The 21,317-nt window shown below is 38.3% G+C and overlaps 1 protein-coding gene across 2 annotated transcripts in view; it reads left to right on the top strand.

Annotated features, from left to right (window-relative positions):
- The window catches only part of PGR (progesterone receptor), an 88,879-nt gene that overhangs the window by 35,311 nt on the left and 32,251 nt on the right, over positions 1 to 21,317 (top strand). For both annotated transcript variants that reach the window (XM_003780784.2, XM_003780785.2), the window contains exon 3: positions 4,939 to 5,055. In XM_003780784.2, the coding sequence (XP_003780832.1) occupies positions 4,939 to 5,055 (117 nt within the window). The remainder of the gene's footprint in view (positions 1 to 4,938; positions 5,056 to 21,317) is intronic.

Genomic DNA, 21,317 nt, shown 5'->3' with positions numbered 1-21,317 from the left:
ACAGGGATGGTGAGGAGGGCTCAGTCTCCAAGACCATGAAGACAGGATTCTGACAGGGATGGTGAGGAGAGCTCCATCTCTGAGACCATGAAGACAGGATTCTGACAGGGATGATGAGGAGGGCTCCATCTCTGAGAGTATGAAGACAGGGTTCTGACAGGGATGGTGAGGAGGGCTCCATCTCTGAGAATATGAAGACAGGGTTCTGGCAGGTATGGTGAGGAGGGCTCCGTCTCTGAGAGGATGAAGACAGGGTTCTGACAGGAATGGTGAGGAGGGCTCAGTCTCCAAGACCATGAAGACAGGATTCTGACAGGGATGGTGAGGAGGGCTCGGTCTCTGAGACCATGAAGACAGGGTTATGTTGTAGGTCACTTAAGGACTACGAATGGGACAAGTCCGCAGCAGTCCAGCTTCTGGGGTCACCCCAGACATTTTTTTTCTGGACATTTAAGACCTAGGAGCAGAGAATAAAATAGCCTTCCTTTGACGATTATATCTATGTGCACTATTTTTGTATAGGATGAAAAATCTTTCTATTTTCCATTCTCTCTTGTCAGAAATCAGTGTAGGTTCTAAGTAGATATGGGGGCAGGGGGACAGCAAATAGACCAACTTACACATCCTCTGCTCCCACAGTGACTCCTGTCATCTGAATATATAAGTAGTGCGGAGATATAAACCGTGTCAAATCAGAAAGTAGCATGCGGGACACTCCACTAACCTCTCGTGGGATTACACTGTGTGCAGAAAATTGAGCATAGGTATGAGATTTTGTAACGACTTGTTATTAGGAGGAAAGCCCTAATCCAAGGGCTTCTTAAACAGTGAATGAACATTAGCATGTGAGTATACATGAACATGAGGTTAGGGAAGAATACATTCTTTTAAGAAAAGAATATTTGTGCTTTTCTGAAAATGCCCCAGGTCAGAACCATTAGCTGTCACATAGATAGGGGTTTTTTGGCTGTTTTGACCTTTGCTGTTTGAGCATCTCCTGTCCCCTCCTGACTAAACACTTTATAAGATGCTCCTGTGTTTCTTTACTACAAATTTTGTGCAGAGTGACTCTGATTGTAACGTGGACTAATGTAAAATACTATAGGGAAATTCCAAAAGCTTTTAAAATTATTTTTCATGTGTAAAAAGCGAAAGTTCATGGCTGATGATTATTAAAGGACTTAAAGGAATTTATTGGAAAATAAAGAGTATCCAAAAAGTAAATTTTCTAGTTGATTAATACTTATACATTTAAGATGTATAAATCATTTTTTAATGTAAATAAACAATATTGTTCCATACCTTATTAAACGGAACATGTTTGTGGTTTAAATACTCATCATCGTTGTATATTAAATCCATTTGCCAGAACTTTTTAAAGGTATAAGTAGTTTTCCCTACAAAGAAAGACCCCATAGTGATATATTTTAACTTTATTTCTTCTATGATTCTTCTCCCCTTTTCTTCCTTGAGTACTTTTTTCTGTTTCATTATCATTAGTTCTGATCTTCTGTTTCCGAATTTGTGATCAAAGCAAATCAGGCATTAAAGTCAGTACAGTAAGTGATATTTTTGATATGTTTGTATTATTAATATGCAGTATACATGTAAAATTTTGTTACAGATATAGAATGTGTGATGACCAAGTCAGCATTCTTGGTGTATCCATCACCTAGTATTTACCATTTCTGTGTGTTGGATATATTTCAGATCCCCTCTTCTAGCTATTTTGAAAAATATATATACATTGTTGGGGCAGTGCCTGTGGCTCAATGACTAGGGCACCAGCTCCATATATACACCGAGGGTGGCAGGTTCAAACTGGGCTGCAGCCAAACTGCAACAAAAAATATATATACATTATTGTTAACTCAACCACCTTAACTTGTTATCACATGTTAAAACTTATTTCCTTTATCTGTGTTTATACCCATTAACCAGCTTCTCTTCATTCTTCCCCACATGCACTCTTCCTCAGCTCTGGTATCTGAACATTCTGCTCTCTGTTCTGGTCAGCATTATGTGACCAGCTCTTTTAGGTCCCACAGAGGTGTGAGAACATGCACCATTTGTCTTTCTGGTTTATTTCACTTATAATAAGGAATGAATGAAAGTTTCATCCATGTTCTGTCAATGACATGATTTCATCTTTTTTATGGCAGAATAGTACTCTATAGTACGTGTGTACATTTTTTTAATCCGCTCTTTGGTTGATGGACAGTTAGATAAATTCCTCACCTTTGCTATTATGAATAGTGCTGCAATAAACATGGGATTGTATGGATCCCCTTTGACCCTGGGGCAGGGCGGGTGGGGAGAAAAGTTACCTGTGGCAAATGATTAGGAAGTTCAAGGAAGAATCCTTTGGATAAATACCCAATAATAGGATTGCTGGATCACATGGTAGTTCTAGTGTCAATTTTTTAAGAAAACTCCATACTGTTTTTTATAGTGGCTCTACTAGTTTATGTTCCCAAAAACAGTATATGAGAATTCCCTTTTCTCCAAATCCTTACCAATCCTTTTGGGGGGTGGGGGGAGGTTGTTTGTTTGTTTGTTTTTTGGTCTTCTTAGAATGAGTAAGATGATCTCTTTGTAGTTTGAATTGCCTTTCCCTGATGATTAGGGATGTTGAGTATTTTTTTCACATACTTGTTGGCCATCTGTCTGTTGTCTTTAAAGAAATGTCTGTTCATGTCTTTGCCCATTTTTAATGGGGTTATTTGGTTTTTACTGTTGAGTTACTGAGTTCCTTGGTAGTCTGGGTGTTAGTGCCCTCTCAGATGAGTACTTTGGAAATACATTCTCCCATTCAAGAGCTTATGTACTTATTCAGATGATGGTTTCTTTGCTGTGTCTGTTACAATCTCATTTGTTCATTTTTGTTTTAATGCCTAAGCTTTTGAGGTCCTATGTACAAAATCTTTGCCTAGACCAATGCCTGAACAGTTTTTCCTATGTTATTTAATAATTTCTTGTAGTTTCATCGTTTTGGGTCTTATGTTTAAGTCTTTAATCCATCTTGAGTTGATTTTTGTACATAATAAGAGATAGGTCTCCAGTTGCATTCTTGTGTATATAGTTATCCAGTTTTCCCAGCACCATTTATTGGAAAGAGTATGTCTGTCCTTTACCCAATGTGTGTTCATGACACTTTCATCAAAGGTCCATTGGCTATAAAAATGTGGATTTATTTCTGGGTTCTCTGCTGTGTTCGTCTGTGCTGCTGTTTTTACACCAACATTATGCTATTTTGTTTACTGTAGGCTTGTAGTAGAATGTGAAGTCAGGTAATATGAGGCCTCCAGATTTGTTCATTTTGCTCAGGATTGCTTAGGCTATTCTGGTTCCATACACATTTTAGGATTTTTTTTCTTTTTCAGTGAAAAATAACATTAGTATTTTGATAGGGATTGTACTGAATCTGTAGATTGCTTTGGGTATTAGTCATTTTAACTGTATTTATTGCTCTTATCTGTAAGCGTGGGATGTTTTTCCATAGTTTTATGTCCTGTCCATTTATTTCCTTTTGTTAGTGTTTGTTAGTTTTCCTTAGAGAGATGGTTCACCTTCTTGATGAAATTTATTCCTAGGTATTTTTTAATGGCTAGAGTAAATGGGATTGACTTCTTGATTTATTTTTCAGCTATTGTAATATCAGTGTACAGTGATTTTTATCTGTTGATTTTGTATCCTTCAACTTAACTGAATTTATCAGTTTTAAGAGGTTTTTGGTGGAGTCATCTTGGTTTTATAAATATAAGATAATATCATCTACTAACAAGGTAAAATTTGACTTCTTCCTTCCGATTTGTCTCTTTCTCTGCCTGATTGCTCTGGCTGAGATTTCCCAGGACTATGTGGAATAGGACTGGGGAAAGTGGACACCCTTGTCTTATTTCAGTTTTTGGAGGAAAGGCTTTAAATTTTTCCCCATTCATTATGATGCCAGCTGTGGATTTGTCATTTATGGCCTTTATTATTTTAAAGTATGTTCTCTCTATGCCTGGTTTATCAAGAATTTCCTCACGTAGGGAATATTGAATTTATCAAATGCATTTTCTGCATCTATTAAGTTAGGATTTGAGTTTTGTACTTCATTTTGTTGATATGATGTATCACTTTTATTGATTTACATATATTGAAATATCCTTGCATCCTTGTATAAATCCCACTTGATCATGGTATCATATCTTTTGGATGTATAGTTGAGTTTGGTTTGCTAGTATTTTATTGAGGATTTTTACTTCTGTATCCATCAAGATATTGGCATGAATTTTTCTTTTTGTATTATGTCTGCCTGGTTTTGGTAGTAGACAATACTGGCCTTATAGAATTAGTTAGGGAGAATTCTTTCCTTTTCAATATTTTGGAGAATAAATGACATGCTATTTATTCACAAGCATTAGCTCCTTCAAGAGATGATTAGCTCTAGCATTTTCCAACAGAATTAAGCATGTAGATTATTTTTTAAAAGTCTGTTCCAAAGACCTCTTTAATTTATTTAGTTTGTATCTTTTTTTTTTAAGGCTTAGATGTTAGAAATAAAAGATTTAACTAGAGCTTGACTAGAGCTTAATGAATGCTTATCGGCAACCATAACTAGCTAATCTTGAAATGGCAGAAAGGTCTAAGGCAAGCTGATCTGATACCATTAAGAAGATGCACAGAAATACTGGACCGAAGACTTTCGGAGGAGCTCTGGGATTTGATTTTAAGCCGTGGTTGCCTTACTTCGGGTCCTGCAGGTGCAGGTGACGTACTGAACAGGTTCGTCTCATCACCGGCGTCCGTCACGCGGAGCAGGAGTCTGGCTGAGAGAGTAGTGTGCTTGCTGACGTGGCCCTATCTGCTATTTCACTTGCCACTGTGTACAATTCCCTATGGTCCTTAGATATTGCAATTAACTTTAAATTTTTGTTTGTTTGTTTGTTTTAGGACAGCATAACTACTTATGTGCCGGAAGAAATGACTGCATTGTCGACAAAATCCGCAGAAAAAACTGCCCAGCATGTCGCCTTAGGAAGTGCTGCCAGGCTGGCATGGTTCTCGGAGGTAACGCTGAGGTTTTCATAATGATGTACTATCTGATATGTATACTATGAAACTGTGGGTCAGAAGATTATAACTTTCTTATTCATCTTTGTTAAAGCTTTGTTTTTTCTGTTTTGGTTACTGGTGGGGACTCTTCACTCTTGAGTGTCAATACCATCCATGAACTTTACTGATTTCTGGTATGTCATGTTCTGTTATGTGGAGTAAGAAGACTCTCTCCATACACATTGCCTATAAGCAGATGTTATCATCTGTGTACTGACTTGTCATTAAATAATGTGGGTTGGAGTCTAGGCTCTGTGGCTTACCTCCTGTGCCTTGAGTAGATCACCAGCCCTTTCCTGGGCGCCAGTCTCCTCATCTGTAAAATGATAACATTGAAGTCCCTTCTGGTTCAAAAACTGTCGGGTTTGGTCGGGTACTCTGTTTTCCAGCTCTTTAAGTGACTGATTAAAGCACAATCACTGGACCAGGGGTAGGAATCCATTTGGTACATCAGGGGGTTTCTTTTCCCATGGTTTTGTGAATATTAGAGTCTCCATGTAAAACTTTTAATAATATAGCAGACATTCAAAAAATTAATATCATATGGTGACACATGATTTGAATGAAAATAAAACAGTGAGAGAGAGTAAGAGAGCTAGGGTTATGGAAGACAATCCTCGGTGCCTTTACCTTTGTGTGGTTTTTTCTTTTTTGTTTTAACTTAGCCACATCCTACGCAGCACTGTCTGAGAACTGTGGCTTTTGTGTCTAGATATAACTTTTAAAAAACATAATAAAATATGTATATAATTGTTGGAACTAAGATGTTTCTTTAGTGTACCATTTATAAACAGCTTTTGTTCCATCAATGTATGTGTACCTTTCTTTGGGAAATGTATTTAGAATAATACTTGTCAAGTGTAAGTCCCCAAACATTGCCTCATTTCTAAAGCTTTTGCTAAATCTGGGACTAAATTATTCACCCAGGCAACACCCTGTGCACTTTTTTGTAATTCATTTAATGAGATTACTCATAGTATTTTGTAATTTGCTGGTAGAGATTTGTTTCCTCTAAGTGAAGGCCCGTGGCCAGGTCTCCATCTTCTCTCTTGTACAGCCGACAGTGCTTGGCTCAGAGACATGCCCACTAAATACTAGTCATTGAACAAACCCATGTTCTCAGGTTCAGAATTGTTTCTGAGACCCAAATCTCAGTTACCCCCTCTTTATATTTCAGCTTTACCCTCAGAAGTCTTCAGGAACCTTCTAAATTTTAGAAGTTAGCACTTTCTCACAAAATCACACATCTGATTGACGTCGGGGATGGAAGAAAGGCCCACAGATGCTTTGGCTCCTGGCACTGTCATTGTTTTCTCCATAACGTGCTTGCCTTTGGAAACAGCGAAGCCTCTACCACTGAAACTTAGGTTTCACCAAGACCTTTAATCTTGAGAGTTCTCCCAAATGACTTTAAAAGAACCTTCAATTTTATCACAGATTAGAAATGGCAGAATTCTGTATAGCACTGTCAGAATACTCTGGGGATACAGACCTAGAAAATTTTATGTTATCTTGTAATATTCTGAAGCATTAGCCTGTTGCTCAAGTATCTATAACCTTTTGTTATCTTCTCCATCCAAACTCAAACTCCTGTTCGTTCCGTCTGCTGTTCCAGCACCTCCACAACCACGTTCCACCTTTCCCAGGTATTGCTGTATTTCAGACCTTCTCTGTTCTTACTGGCATTTACCCTAATTCTGACCTTCTTTTCTTCTCTGCTCCTTCCTCTCTCCCTCTCTTACTTCTGACTTCCCTCCCTTTCCCTTCTTCAATAACTATAGATTGAATTCTTAACAGGGGTCCCCAAACTTCTTAAACAGGGGGCCAGTTCACTGTCCCTCAGACCGTTGGAGGGCCAGCCTGTGGGCCCTGAGACGAGTCGGCTGCTAAGCAGGACAGGCAGTGTCGGCAAAAACACCCAGCGGGCCAGATAAATGTCCTGGGCAGGCTGCATGTGGCCTACGGGCCATAGTTTGAGGACATCTGTACCAAGTGGTATCACAAATTCTGGGAGTATAGCAGAAAAGTAGACCAAATTCCTGCCCTTGTAGAGTTTACACTCTGGGAGGCTGAGAAACAAATATAAATGTCAAATGATGGTACATGCCACAGAAAAATACTAATAGGGAGCATCTGGGGTCACTCTTAACCTTTAATCTGATTAATGTTTTTACCTCACTTAGCCATTTCCTAAAAAAAAAAAAATCTCTCTGAAATCATGAGCTTGATATGTGACTTACAGTTATTCTAAAAGATCCCAAAATAAATTCTTAAGTATTTAAATATATAGTCAATGTGCCATTTTAAAATAGCTCGTGTATCTATAAATAGTGTGTGTTGTATTCTGGAAGAGAGTATATTAGACCAATTTTTAAGACTGCACCTATTCAGAGCTATCACAGCTGCCTTTGAACACAGAAAAGTATAATCCCTGGTGAAATACAGATGTCCCTGGATTGCAGATGATACATTCCTGACAATGTCTTTGGGTCAGATTTGTATGTAACTCAGATCCTTTATGAACAGTACATATATGATAATGTTAATAATACTATAATGGCTCATCTGTGGTAACAATAATACTGTTCATTACTGTAGTAATAATAATATCCCTTCCTATAATAATAAGTTCTAGAAACTATTGTGCTCTTTCTTTTACTTCAAACAGAACATAAAAACAAACTGACATAAAAACTTGAGGTTGGAGATAGGAGAAATTTTAAAAAGGAATAGTGAAGGTTAACATAATACTCATCTAACGGTGCATCAGCGCTAGGCTAATGTTGCACTTGTATTGATCTTCTAACCAACCAATAATAACCTTTCATTTCAGTGATTAATCCACTGTGCTGCTTACTAATAATTGATACTTCATTGAAACACTGCCTCTTGCAGCCTCCGTTACTCCCACTTCACCCTTCACAGCTGTTCCCACAGAGGAGCCCCTGGAGCCGATGCTTTCCCAGGAGCGGTGGCACCGGCCTTTCTCCGAATGCATATTTCTGCTTCCATTTCAATCACATCAGTTTTTGCTGCAGGCTCACCCTGACTTATGGGGGACTTTTGCTTTGAAGGATGGTCATGAATAAAAATGTTAAGACAGAAGTGACAATGTGTACAAGGGACGGTACAAATGAAAATAGCCTCTAGCTGTAAAGATGCTGCCCAGGGAACTGCTTCCAGGGGGTCCATCCTCTGGCCCATGGGTGGTTATGGATCGCGTGAGGACTGCGTAGCTTATCTGTGCTGCTGTCACATATCATGACAATTAGGCCTTTTTTTTTTGCTCATCAGCTTTTGTTAGTGTTTGTGTATTTCACGTGTGGCCTCAGATAACTCTTCTTCTTCCAACTGTGGCGGAGAAGAAGAGAGATACCTCTGGGTGCCAGGTGGAATGATTTATCTTCATGGAAGAAACTAGTTCCTGAATCATTGACTTTGCTGTTTAATATAAAGCAGCCTTATGGGGAATCTTGGGAGTCTGTTTGTAAACGTGGACACTGTAATTGGGGACTGCCTGTAATTACAAAACAGAAGAGTAAGTGACGTGAGCGAGGTCCCTGACCCTGTGATGCACATAGAGAAAAGGGAGGATTATTTCTGTGTGAGAGAGTTGACAAATGCTTGAGAGAGGAAGCTTTCTAACCGTGAATAGGAACTTTGTACCTAGAAAAAGAGAAAGGCGTTTACGTGAAAATAGCGTGTGTCTGGAGAAAACATGAGGCATCCAGTGATGATTTTTCTGGAAAGCAAGTTAGTGGAAAGAGGAGAAAATGAAGCTTGAAAGTTAGGTTGGGCCAGCTGGGATCTGGAGTAGGCTGTGGAACCAGTGATCTTCCTGCGGACCATCCGTGGGAGAAAGCCCAGTTTCTAAATGCAGCCACGGGCTTTTCCACACCTCCCAGCTGCTCTCCCTTTTCTGAACCCCTCTCCCTCCCGTCCTTTGCACATCCTACATCCCAGGCCACCTACTCTCACCTGCTTTTGTACGTTTCTCCTTTGCCTGAAACACTCTCCCTTTTCTGGTTACAAACTCTTACTTGCCCTTCACACTAAATTCAAGTAGGACATTTTTGGTAGAACCTTCTTATCTCCCCGATCACTGCAAGCCAGGAGTTTTGCAGCGACCCAGTGTAACGCACTGTTTTCCTTGTCTGGGGTGGACTGGCACATGCCCGCCTTGCTCTTATCTCAGCATGCCTGCTCTTATAAAGGAAGGGTCACCCCGTGGAACACGGCAGGAGAGGAGAGGCATCCTGCCCACACAGCAGTGGACGTTCACTCTCACTCTCTTTCTTTTTAAACAAAGAAATTTTATTTTTAATTAGTATGGTACATAATACACGTGGTTGTATATATTTTCACGGTACGTGTGATGCTCTGGTGCAGGTGTCCAATGTGTATTACTCAAAGCAGAGTAATTGGGGCGCCATCGCCTCGGACATTTATCCTTTCTTTGTGTTAGGAACATTCCAGCTCTACTCTTGCAGCTATTTTAAAGTGTATCCTAACTTATTATTGATTATTGTCACTGTATTGAGCTGTCACACACAGTTCTAAGTATTTAGCTGTAGTTCTTCACTCATTAACCACCCAACTTCATCCCTCCCTCTCTGGTACCCTTCCCGGCCTCTGGTAACCATCATTCTACTCTCTGTCTATCTGAGAGCGATTATTTTAGTATTTAGTTCCTCATATGAGGGAGAACATGCCCACTCCCACATTCTTTCTGTAGATTCTGTATACCCCACCCACTGTGGTACTTACATCATTGTTTTACAACTGTTTGTCTTGTAATACAATTCCAGGATTTTTTCTTTATCCAAGATTGCATTATTTTTAAGCAGGAATTTTATCTCAGTGTTTTTAGCACCAAAGTACTTGTTTAAGAAGTGCTTGCTAAATATTTGTGACTATTTGAAGTACTTTGAAGTGCAGTTCTAGTGCATCAAGTCCATCTGTAGCGATTCTCAGGACACAGAGAAGAGTTTGGGGAAGGGATGGGGTGTGGTCTAATGCAGAGCTTTTTACTTGAGGGAAGGTTGATAGCACTTGAGGAAGCCTTATATTTTAATATTCTTGTTGTTATAATGGAATCGTGGTTACAAATGACCAAAATGAAAGTGATGAGCACTCAGCCGTAGAGATACTAGGGTTCATTTACAGGAGAGACTGAGCTTCCAGTCACTACAAGATAGATGCTCAGTGAGAAAAAGAGGAACAGAGAGAAGACTGCTCAGAGAAGCCCCAGGACTGGGTGACAGGAAAGGATTCCATCTCGGGGGCAGAGACCACAGTAGTATCAGAGCAGCAGCAGCAGCAGAATCAATTTGGTGCAAAGCAGTTGTAGTTGACGTCAGTCTCCTTATGTTTCTTGAGCGTGCTAAGTGCAAAATCAGTTCTCTGGTAAGGGGGATTTAATTCAGAGCCAGGAGGGTCCAGCCTCAGGGACTGGAGTGAGAAATAGGCAGAGGTGGCAGTGTTCCAGCACAGTGTCCCCAGTTTTGTCATCTTCCTCTCACGTTCCCATGGCTCTCCATTAGCAGCCTGTTCCTCAGTCCTCTTCCCCTCTAGGGAATTTTCTTCCTTTGCATAATCTTCCTTCAATCAGTGAATGACCATAAAATTATAGTGGCCATAAAATTCATTCTCCAAACCAGGGCACTTCTGAGCACTGTCAGTAATTAAACTGGAATAACAGATATCACCAAGGACTGTCCCAGGCCAACTGGCCACACTGGCAAGTCCCCCATTATCCCAATTAAAAGATGCAAATGTGTTCTGGCCAGAACAAATCCATAAACTTCCAGGGATGTGGATGAAATCGCCAAATGTTTACTCATATAATATTTAATGTATCAATTGAGTAAAACATCAATATTTAAATTGAATATAAAAATACACTGACTTAGAAGTATTACTTTTATACTCTCATATTTGTAAATAATTCTTTTTCAAACTAGTTTCATCCACCTTTGGCAACAGAGTCTTTGCTTCACTAGAACTACTTTTTAAGTCAGCTGATCATTTTCCAGAATTCAACATCATTTCATTGAAATGTTTGATGTGCAGCACTTTTTGAATCCACGTATAGAACTGAAATTGGATATTTACCATAACCCAAAAGTACTCATTCACATTTGTAGAAGTTTTAATATTTGTCTTGTGAAAATATTTTATCAAGTATTGTTTAATTTTATGGAATACATCAAGCCTGCCCAAAATATTTTTTAAAAATGTAAATTCTTAAAACACACATGTAAACATTAATCAGTCCGTAGTATCTGCTTCTTTTTCAAGAAACATTTTTGTTATGTTTTGCAAGGAATTAGACAGGCAGATATCTTCGAGTGTGTGGTTTGTCTTTTCCAAAACCCATTAGACTCATTTTTTTCTCACAGGTAACCACCGTTCAACATCTTCAAATTTGTAATTCATCTGAGCGAATCCTGAAGGGATACAGGATGATTTTGAACATTTTAGACTTTATGTCACTACCATCACATTATACATGCACTTCTGTAATTTGCTTTTCACTGTTGTGTTTTTGAGATTTATTCATATTTCTAGCAGGGGTTCAACTTCTCTGTGCTGTTTCGTGTTTCATGTTATAACATTCTGTGGCGATTGTCTTTATTCTTGTGTTAGTGGATATTTATTGGTAATTTTTCATGTCTATAAAATGTGCTGCACAAACATTATTATATGTGCATCTTTGTGCATTATGTTTAAGAGATTCTCTAGACTGTATCCTAGAAGGGGAATTCTGCTTCGATAATATATTGGGTACCTTCAGCCTTGCTAAACAAACCAGCAAATCGCTCTTCAGGGCGTGTGCTTTGACCAGTTTATGAGAGTTCTTGTTGTTATGTATCCTAACTTATCCTGGGTATTTTTAGACTTTCAAATTTTTCTAATTTGATAAAAATAAACTTAGTGTCTAATCATGGTTTAATTTGCATTTCCTTGATTAGTTGTGAGGGCAAATATCACTTCACATGGTCATTGGCCATTTATATATCCTCATCTGTGAACTGGCTGTTCATATCCATTGGCCATTTTTCAGTTGAGTTGTCCTTTTTCATCATTCATGGAACTTACCCGCATACTCTAATCCTTTCTTGTATGCGATCTGTGTCATATCTTTTTGCCTTGTTTAAGGTGTTGTTCTAATTTTTTATATAATCATATGTATTAATATTCTCCCTTTTATAATCTTCACTATACAGAAACCATGTAATCTACTAAAAGTCATTTAAATGCTTAAAAGTTTGCTTTTCACATTCACAATCTTATCCTGATTACAAATATTTTTCATGTAGGGTAGTAAGACTGTAACTTTTTCTTTTTCGTATGGATAACTAGTTGCCACAGCACTTCATGGTTACAGTGTTCTCTCAACTATTTATCTACTTTTTTTAGGATATAAAAGTATATATTTTTTATATTAAAGAAAGGGAAGACAGGGGAAGAGATGAGAGAGAGAGGAAAGAGCGCAGAGAGCAGGGAGTGAGAGAAGGAAAGAAGGAAGAGAGAAGGAGGGAGAGATGGCGTGGCATCCCAGAGAAAGGACAGAATGATGCCAGCACATTTTTTAAAAATTTTTATTTTGGATTAATGTGAGAGTGCAGATCACATTAGGCTACACTTTCTGCATTTCTAAGGTAAAGTCCAAGTTGTAGTTGAGCACTTCACCCAGGGGGTGTGCTGTGCACCCCGTGTTGTTCACATTAGATGAGAGCTCACCAATGCTCCCCTCCCCCCCCGCACTCCCCTCACTTTAGTGGATTTGTGTTTTTCTCTCATGTGGTGGGGTAATTGTTTATCTGTTGGTTTCGTATTAGTATTGAGTACAGTGGATATTTGCTTCTCCATGCTTGTGATACTTTACTAAGAATAATGTGCATCCAGGTTAATACAAATAATACTTTACTAAGAATAATGTGCATCACCTCCGTCCAGGTTAATACAAAAGATGTAAAGTCTCCATCTTTTTATGGCTGAATAATATTCCATGGTAAACACATACCTCAGTTTATTAATCTCTTCATAGATTGATGAGCACTTGGGTTGATTCCACATCTTAGCAATTGTGAATTCAGCTGAGATAAATATTCTAGCACAAATGTCCTTATGGTAAAATGATTTTTTTTTCCTTCTGGGGAGATACCTAGTAATGGGATTGCAGGATCAAACGGAAGGTTTACTTTTACTTCTTTGAGGGTTCTCCATACTTCTTTCCACAGACATTGTATCAGTTTGCAGTCCCACCAGCAGTGTAAAAGTGTTCCCTTCTCTCCACATCCACACCAGCGTCTGCACTGTGGGACTCTGTGATCCGGGCTTTCTTACTGGGGTTAGGTAATGTCTCAGAGTGGTTTGGGTTGTATATTTTCATGGGTTTGCTGGTCATTTGTCTGACTTTCTCAGAGACGTTTCTGTTCAAATCTCTTGCCCACTTATAAATGGGATTGTTTGTGCTTTTGTTGTTGATTAGTTTGAGTTCTCTGTAGATTCTGGTTATCTGCCCTTTGTCAGATTCACAACATACAAGTATCTTCTCCATTCTGAAGGTTGTGTGTTTGCTTAGTTGTACCCTTAGCTGGGCAGAAGCTTTTTGGCTTGATCATGCCCCATTGATTGATTTTTGGTATTGTTGCAATTGCAAAAGGGATCTTATTCATAAATTATTTTCCCAGGCTGACAGTGTCGAGTTTTTTCCACACTTTTTTTGTAGAACTTTTTATTGTTTTGTGTCTGAAATTTAAATCTTTTATCCAGCGAGGGTCAGTTTTTGTCAGTGGTGGGATGTGTGGGTCTAGGTTGAGTCTTCTACATGTGCCTAACAGTTTTCTCAGTACCATTTATAAAATAGGGATTCTTTTTTCCAGTGCCTGCTTTTGTTTGGTTTATGAGAGATCAAATGATGATATATGGCAGAGTTCATCTCTGGGTTCTCCATTCTATTCCATAGCTCTATATCTCTATTTTTATTTTTTTTGTCTTTTTTTTTTATTAAGTTAAATACACATAGATCATGAATACATTCATGCATATGTGGGGTAAGATGAAGGCTTTATCTCTTTTATGTTTACATGGAGGGATCTGGAACATATTCTCTTGAGTAAAATGTCTCAAGAATGGAGGGAAAAGTATCCAGTGTACTCAGTACTTCTATGTAACCTACTTATATTTGCTCACACTTTCTTATGAAAAATAGAACACAACTATATCTCTATTTTTGTGACAATACCATGCATCTCCAAGCTTCATTGATAGTTCATCCCTATATAAATAAAAATGTTCTGAGCCTCCATCCCCAGCATAGGTCTAATTTGTAAGTAAATTATTCACAGTTACTTCTATCAAGTTACATGTTTGTTAGGTTTGATTTCTCTTAGACTACAAATATAAATAGAAATTGTAATCTGTTTTACCAATATTACAATGAGAAATCTAAGTGGAGTTGACAGTGCCACCTCTGTTACACGTCAGATTTGCAGATGTGTTTTCTCTGTTCCTGACTATTCTGTCTCATCACCTGTCCCTGCAGCACAACCACACTCTGAGATACTGAAGCTTTAGACATCTTGATACCTGCTAGAATATCACATTCTTCCAAATTGTTGGCTTTTCTTGACCCTCTGAATTGTTTTTTTAAATCAATATTTAAAGACTTATTCACAGCATTATCTAACATTTAAAACTATGAGTTCTTATCCCCATGAACAATTAAATATATATTAAATTTCTTTATCTCTTTTTTCCCATCAGATAATCTCAACCAACATCACAAATTATTACCAGTTAAGGTTATTTCAGGTTAATTTGTCTTCCCCAAGCAATGTATTATCATTTACAATAAGTTAGAGGGTTCTGTAATATAAGATGGCTTGTTAAAACTAACATATACTAATATCTTCTTCTCTAGAGGTAATTCTGGGATTAAAAAAACTCTTACTCTACATATTTCAGGCATAGATCATGAAAGATGCATTCAAATTCATTGTGCTGTGGTCAGTCGTAAACTGAGAACTGTCATGGCAGTGCATTTAATTATGGTGTAAATGGATTTGCACAGAGAAAGGAGCAAAAATCTACTTACAGAATAATTAAATGCGTCACTCTTGTAGTTCTGATATTGTTCTGCCTGGGAGAGTCAGTGGCTGGAATCTGAGGAGTAGATGATCAGCTCTTTGAATTGCTGGTACTGTATTGAATTTCTAAAGAGGAGTATCCTTGGGATTGTTGAGAATGCCAGCCTTCTGTTGAGTGACACTCTAACTTGCTCATCATTGTCTTCTCCAGTAATTAGGGGAAGAATGTTGCTGACAGAATAATTGCTTGCAAACGACTAGAAATCAGGCCCATGCCCTACCTCTTCCTCCCTCCCTTCCTTTCTTTCTTCATTCATTTGTTTATATTTGTCACTATTTCTTTCTTTCTTTTTTTTTTCCACAGTAGTAGCCTTTTATTCTTAATACCTATTATGCCATGAATTCATAGAAAAGAGGTTCCAGCAGCTCGGGGAGGTACCTTGCCATCGAATGTGACAAAGCTTTGTATGGCTATTATGCCCTAAATCTATGGGGTATAGGTTCCAGCACTTTATATTACTGTTTCATGGGGTCTCCTGGTTATCTTGTGTGCTATGCTGTGTGTCTATTATGCTATGACTTCATGGGGAATAAATAGGCTCCAACACCTAATATCACTGTTCCATTGGTTCTCTTGGTTCACCTGTGTGCTATGCTTATACCTGTTATGCCATGAATTCACAGGGAGTGGGTTCCACCAGCTCAGGCTCCTTTCCATTGGTTCTCACAGAGTGGGCTTCTCTGGGTGGAGCAGGCTGGTGCTTCAGCTGATCCCAGGTCCCTTTCTCTTTGGCTTCCTTCTTTTTCTGATCATTTTCCTTCACACGTTTCAGGAAGCTATCTCGGCTCTTAGAGTGCTTAATATGCTCAATAGGAACATTAATCCTCTTGGCAAGACTCTTGCCCTTAACTTGTTTGTTTACAACAATGCCACAGCATGCTGGGTGACATTGTAGACTCTTCCAGTTTTGCCGTGGTAACATTTGTGTGGCCTGACTTTTTGAACAGTACCCATTCCCTTGATGTCTACAATATCACCTTTCTTGTAGATTCGCATAGATGTGGTCAAAGGAACAACTCTGTGTTTTCTAAAGGCCTAGAGAACATGTATCAGGGGCCTCTTCTCTCTCACTTTGTGTTTGTCATTTTGGTGAATTATTGGAAGCTGGCATCTCTGGCTGAAAGACTATCTCTATTTTGTGAGGCTTTTTGCTTCTTCCTTTCAAGTTCTTTTTAATTTTCTAATTTTTATTTATACATGATAGCTGCATATATTTATGGGATACATGTGATAGTTTAATATAGGCTAAAATATGTAATGACCAAGTGAGAAGAGTTTACGGTATCCATCACCTCAAACATTCATAATTTCCTTTTAGGGGGAACATTTCAAAACCACTCCTTTAGCAATTTCTAAATACATAGTAATTTATTGTAAACTATAGTTGCTCTATTGTGCCAAACACTGGATCTTATTTCTTTTTTCTAACTGTATTTTTGTACCCATCAACCAATCTGTCTTTATATCCTCCTCCCCACTCCCCTTCCCAGCCTCTGATGAACATTCTATTTACAACCTCTGCGAGATCAGTTTTTTAGCCTTGAGATAGGAGTGAGAACTTGGGACGTTTGTCTTTCTGTGCCTGACTTATTTCACTTAACATAACATCCTCCATTTCCATCTGTGTTGTTGCAAATGACAGGATTTCGTTCTTGTTTATGGTGGAATAATATTCTATAGTGTCCGTATACAGTATTTTCTGTATCCATTTATTTGTTAATGGACACTTAAGTTCACTCCAGATCTCAGCTATTGTGAATAGTGCTGTAATAAACAAAGGAGCACGGATATTTTTTCAATATACCGATTTCTTTCTTTAGGATATATACTCAGTGGCGGAATTGCTGGATCATCCAGTAGTTCTAGGTTCAGTTTTTTGAAGAACCCCCATACTGTTTCCTACAGTTGCTGTCCTAACCTACAGGGCCACAGTGCCTGTGGTTTCCCTTTCTTCTCACTGTCATTAGCATTTGTGTTTTCTGTCTTCATTATAACCATTTTAACTGGGGCGAGCGATGTTATTTCTTTGTGCGTTTGGTTTACCCGATGATAAGTGATGTTGCAAATTGTTTCATAGACTGCTCCATCTGTGTCTTCTTCTGAGATATGTCTGTTCAGATCATTCAGATCATTTGCCCATTTTTCAGATCAGATCACTACTATTATTTTGCTGTTGAATTATTTGAGCCTCCATTTGTCCATTTTTGCACGTCCTTTTGAGGTCTTCCTCAAAAAACCTTTGCCCAGACCAATGTTTCAAAGCCTTTCCTCCATGTTTTCTTCTAGCTGTTTCATACTTGCAGCTTTTACATGTAAGTCTTCAGTCTCTTTTAATTTGATTTTTGCATATGGTGAAAGATGGGGGGCTAGTGTTACTGTTCTGCATATAGATTATCCAGTTTCCCCAGCACCATTTGGTTTAGAAAGATCCTCTTCTTTCCCAGATGCACGGTCTTGGTGCCCTTGTTCAAGATGAGCTGCAAATGCCTGGATTTCTGTCTCAGTTCTCTGTTCTGTATCATTGGTCTGCGTGTCTGTTTTTATGGCAGTAACATACTTTCTTGGCCAAGGTTTCTTGTTTCTGATACACAGCCCATTTGAATAACAAAAGATGAAATATGAGAAAGCATTGAAAAACTTTAAAAAGGCTTAATAAAATCTTAGAGTAGAAAACTAGAGATCAGAAATATGTGTTCTATATTTCACGGACATAGAATTGTTAATGATCAGTGTTTTTATTATCTGCTTCAGTGGCTATCGTTTTATTTTAAAAATTACGTCCGAGTTATTTGGTTTGTTGCATATGGTTCTTGTCTTTAATGAATCACTTCCCTTACCTTCACCAGGTCACAGTGACTCTTGTATTTGGTTCTTTGCTGTGCAGTAATGAGTAGGAAGATCGCTACACCCTTAAGGACAGTCATATATCTTCTTATTTATGCCTTCTGCTTCTATCTTCTTTCCTTCAGAAAACATTTTTAATGACTCAAACAAAAAAAAATTTCTGAAATAAATGGAGTTCTGTATTTGGTATTTGTGGTAAAAATGCTATTATAAAGGTAATTAGCTCTTTCAAAAAGAAGTCACTTTCTACATAAAGGAATGATTAAATGAATAGTTCTGCTTGCTGACATGTTTTTAAATTTGTAGATTATTTTTATGGGTTTTATTTTTATAGATTTTTTTTTTTTTTGGTAGAGTGTTGTCTTCAAATTTTCATAGGTTGTGTTAGAAAGCCTGCATCCTGTCTCACTCCTACCTAACCTCCTCTGCCTAGATTCAGCCCCAGTTAGCAAAGAGGATAACTTTCCGGACTAGAGAGTTTGGGTTGTCTAGTAAATTTTTTTGTTTGTTTGTTTTTCTTCTCTTATATTTGGCAGACAGCAAAGCTTCGGTTTCTTCTTCTGAAGAATTTCAAAATGTCTGAATTTGGAACACAGCAAACACTGTGTTTGGAACACTTCTCTGGAAGTATAGAAATCTGCTCTGTGCCTTTAATTTCTATAAAAACTGAAGTCATGTGCCCTTTTTGTCATGCACGCTGTCCCTATACCTCTCAGAGTCTTCCTTCTTCAGGCTTGGCTTTTTCTACCCAAACCCTGGCCTGTGAGTCAGTAGCTCCCAGAGGCAGCACCTCTCACGTCGCTGCCCCAGCTCATGGCATTGCAGCTGGAAGCCAAGTCGTGTCTTCTGGTCACCCACATGCCAGCTAGGGATGGTCCTGGAGTATTTCTCACTTTTTTGTTTAAAATTTTTCTCTGTTTTTGTGGGACTGCTTTTATGACTGGCAGACAGAGCTGTTCAATAATATCTACCAGTCTCTACTGTTTTCTAGACCCAGTCAAAAGTCAGGATTAAGAGGTTCACATATGTTTTTCATTTACACTCTGATTTATTTCAATGATTGAGACATACACCTTAAAAAAGTAAATTCTAGTGTCATTTTTTTTTTTTGGCAAATACTACTTTTACATTTCCTATAATCTAGCATTTATGGAGCTTTTTGGAAATATATATATAGGCACACTATCTTTTAATCTGAAAATTGGAGGTCAATCCTGAAAAAGGGAAATCAACCTGTATTAGTGCTGTAGGGGACCATCAGAGCAGAGTGCCGCGAGGTGGTTATCACTCATTTGTTAATCTGGAGTGAGAACATACGTCTAGACACCTTCCATGATTTCATGCAGGTACTGTTGAGATGATTGTCTGTAAATTTACCCCAGTTGCAGGAAATAGGACCCTCCTAACATTATGATCCTAATCCTAATGAAGGATTTACACCATTCGTTATTGCCTGCTGATCTTTCCCACTGTTTCCTCATCTGTTTCCCAGAAAGGTTTTGGCTGCCCCCCCCCCACCCCCCCCTCGGAACTTGCATATCAATACCTAACATAATATTCTTCCTTTGCTTCTTTACTGCAGATTGGACACCTCATTTCATCTGTATTTTTGCCAGAAATAAAGACAAATAACAGAAAGAGAGGTGACAGATAAACAAACACTCATTTCAGAATTAGCAACCAGTATTTCAGTGGATCTACTTAGGTTTGAATGCTGGGAGGATCACAGCCATCCCACTGTTCTTTAAATATTTCTCCCCTCCTTATTGCCTCTCTCTACCTCCAAAACAGTTACTAGATTTTTTATTGGACTAGCCCATTCTGTTTTCTATATCTCTTAGTCCTTTTGATATTTCCCGTATAGTTACCTGTTAAACACAATATTCTATGTATTTCATTAATATTTCTTTCTTTCAGTTCATCAACTGGAGCTTTCTTGGCTATGCCCCTCAATTGTTTTTTCTTGGGCTATGCTCCTCAATTGTTTTTTCCATTGTAGTGATGGTATTTTTTTTAATTTAAAACATTCTATTTGGTTTTTTATAAATTTGCCCTTTTTTTTTTAAGACCAAGTCTCACTATGCTGCCCTCAGTAGAGTGCTGTGGTGTCACAGCTCATGGCAACCTCAAACTCTTAGGCTTAAGTGATTCTCTTGCTTCCCATGTAGCTGAGACTACAGGTGCTCGCCACAATGCCCAGCTATTTTTTGGTTGCAGTAGTCATTGTTTTTTGGCTGGCCCAGGCTGAGTTTGAACCCACAAGCCTCGGTGTAGGTGGCCAACACCATAACCACTGTGCTATGGGTGCCGAGCCAATTTGCCCATTTTTTATACCAAGCTTTTTGTTTCTTATGCTTTCAGTTCTTTGGTGGTTATCACGTATTTTTAATAATTGTACACATACATATTGTGAACATTTGTGTTCAGTAATTCTTACATCCCAAAGCTCAGGCTCTAGTTATGCCATTATAGCCTGCTGGAAAACCATCTATCTTTTTTTTAAAAAAAGCAATGTGAAGAAGTCCAATAATTAATAGTGTTTCCTGTGATGGTGGTATAAATACTCCCATGTGACAAATTTCAAGTTACCAATGGTTTAACAACCAGCTCTCAAAATTCCTGAATATTTAGTAGTAAGGTCTCATCAGCTAGTCTGAGCCAAATCCAATCCAGTGTTTATTCTTTCTGCTACATCTCACTTACTATATCTTTTGTGATTTTGGATTATGAGCTCAAGTTTGATACAGTTTAATTTTTTTCAATGTGTGGGCTTTATTGAAAGTGTTCCCCTCTGGAGAGAATTATCATTTCATTCTTCCAGGTACTTTAGGGATTTCACTAGCAAAGAACTACTTTTCATCTTCACTTTTTGCCTCTGGGTTTCCTGTACCTTGCAAGTCAAATAATTTCGAGCTGCACATTTGGGTAAGGGAGGCCTAACATTAAGAATTGTCAGGAAAGACCTTTCCCCACATGGAGCCAAGACGGAAGCAGACATGCCTCCTTCCCATGTCCCTTCGTCACTGGGTAGAGGTGTTCTTCATTTTGAATCTCTGGATATTTTACTGACTTTTTGAGGAGATTAGATAAACATTTAGAAGGATATTGGCTATGTTTTTTTCATCATTTTAGGCATTCTGGAAAAAGAGAATTATAGGTTTTCTAATTATCTCCATTGTCCGTAAAAAAAAAAAATTTATATACCACAAACTTAG

The sequence above is a fragment of the Otolemur garnettii genome, unplaced genomic scaffold, assembly GCF_000181295.1.
Source record: "Otolemur garnettii isolate 467f Iridium unplaced genomic scaffold, OtoGar3 scaffold00001, whole genome shotgun sequence".
Classification (NCBI taxonomy): Eukaryota; Metazoa; Chordata; class Mammalia; order Primates; family Galagidae; genus Otolemur; species Otolemur garnettii.
The sequence above is the reverse complement of the archived record's forward strand: the minus strand, read 5'-3'. Positions and strand labels throughout refer to the sequence as shown.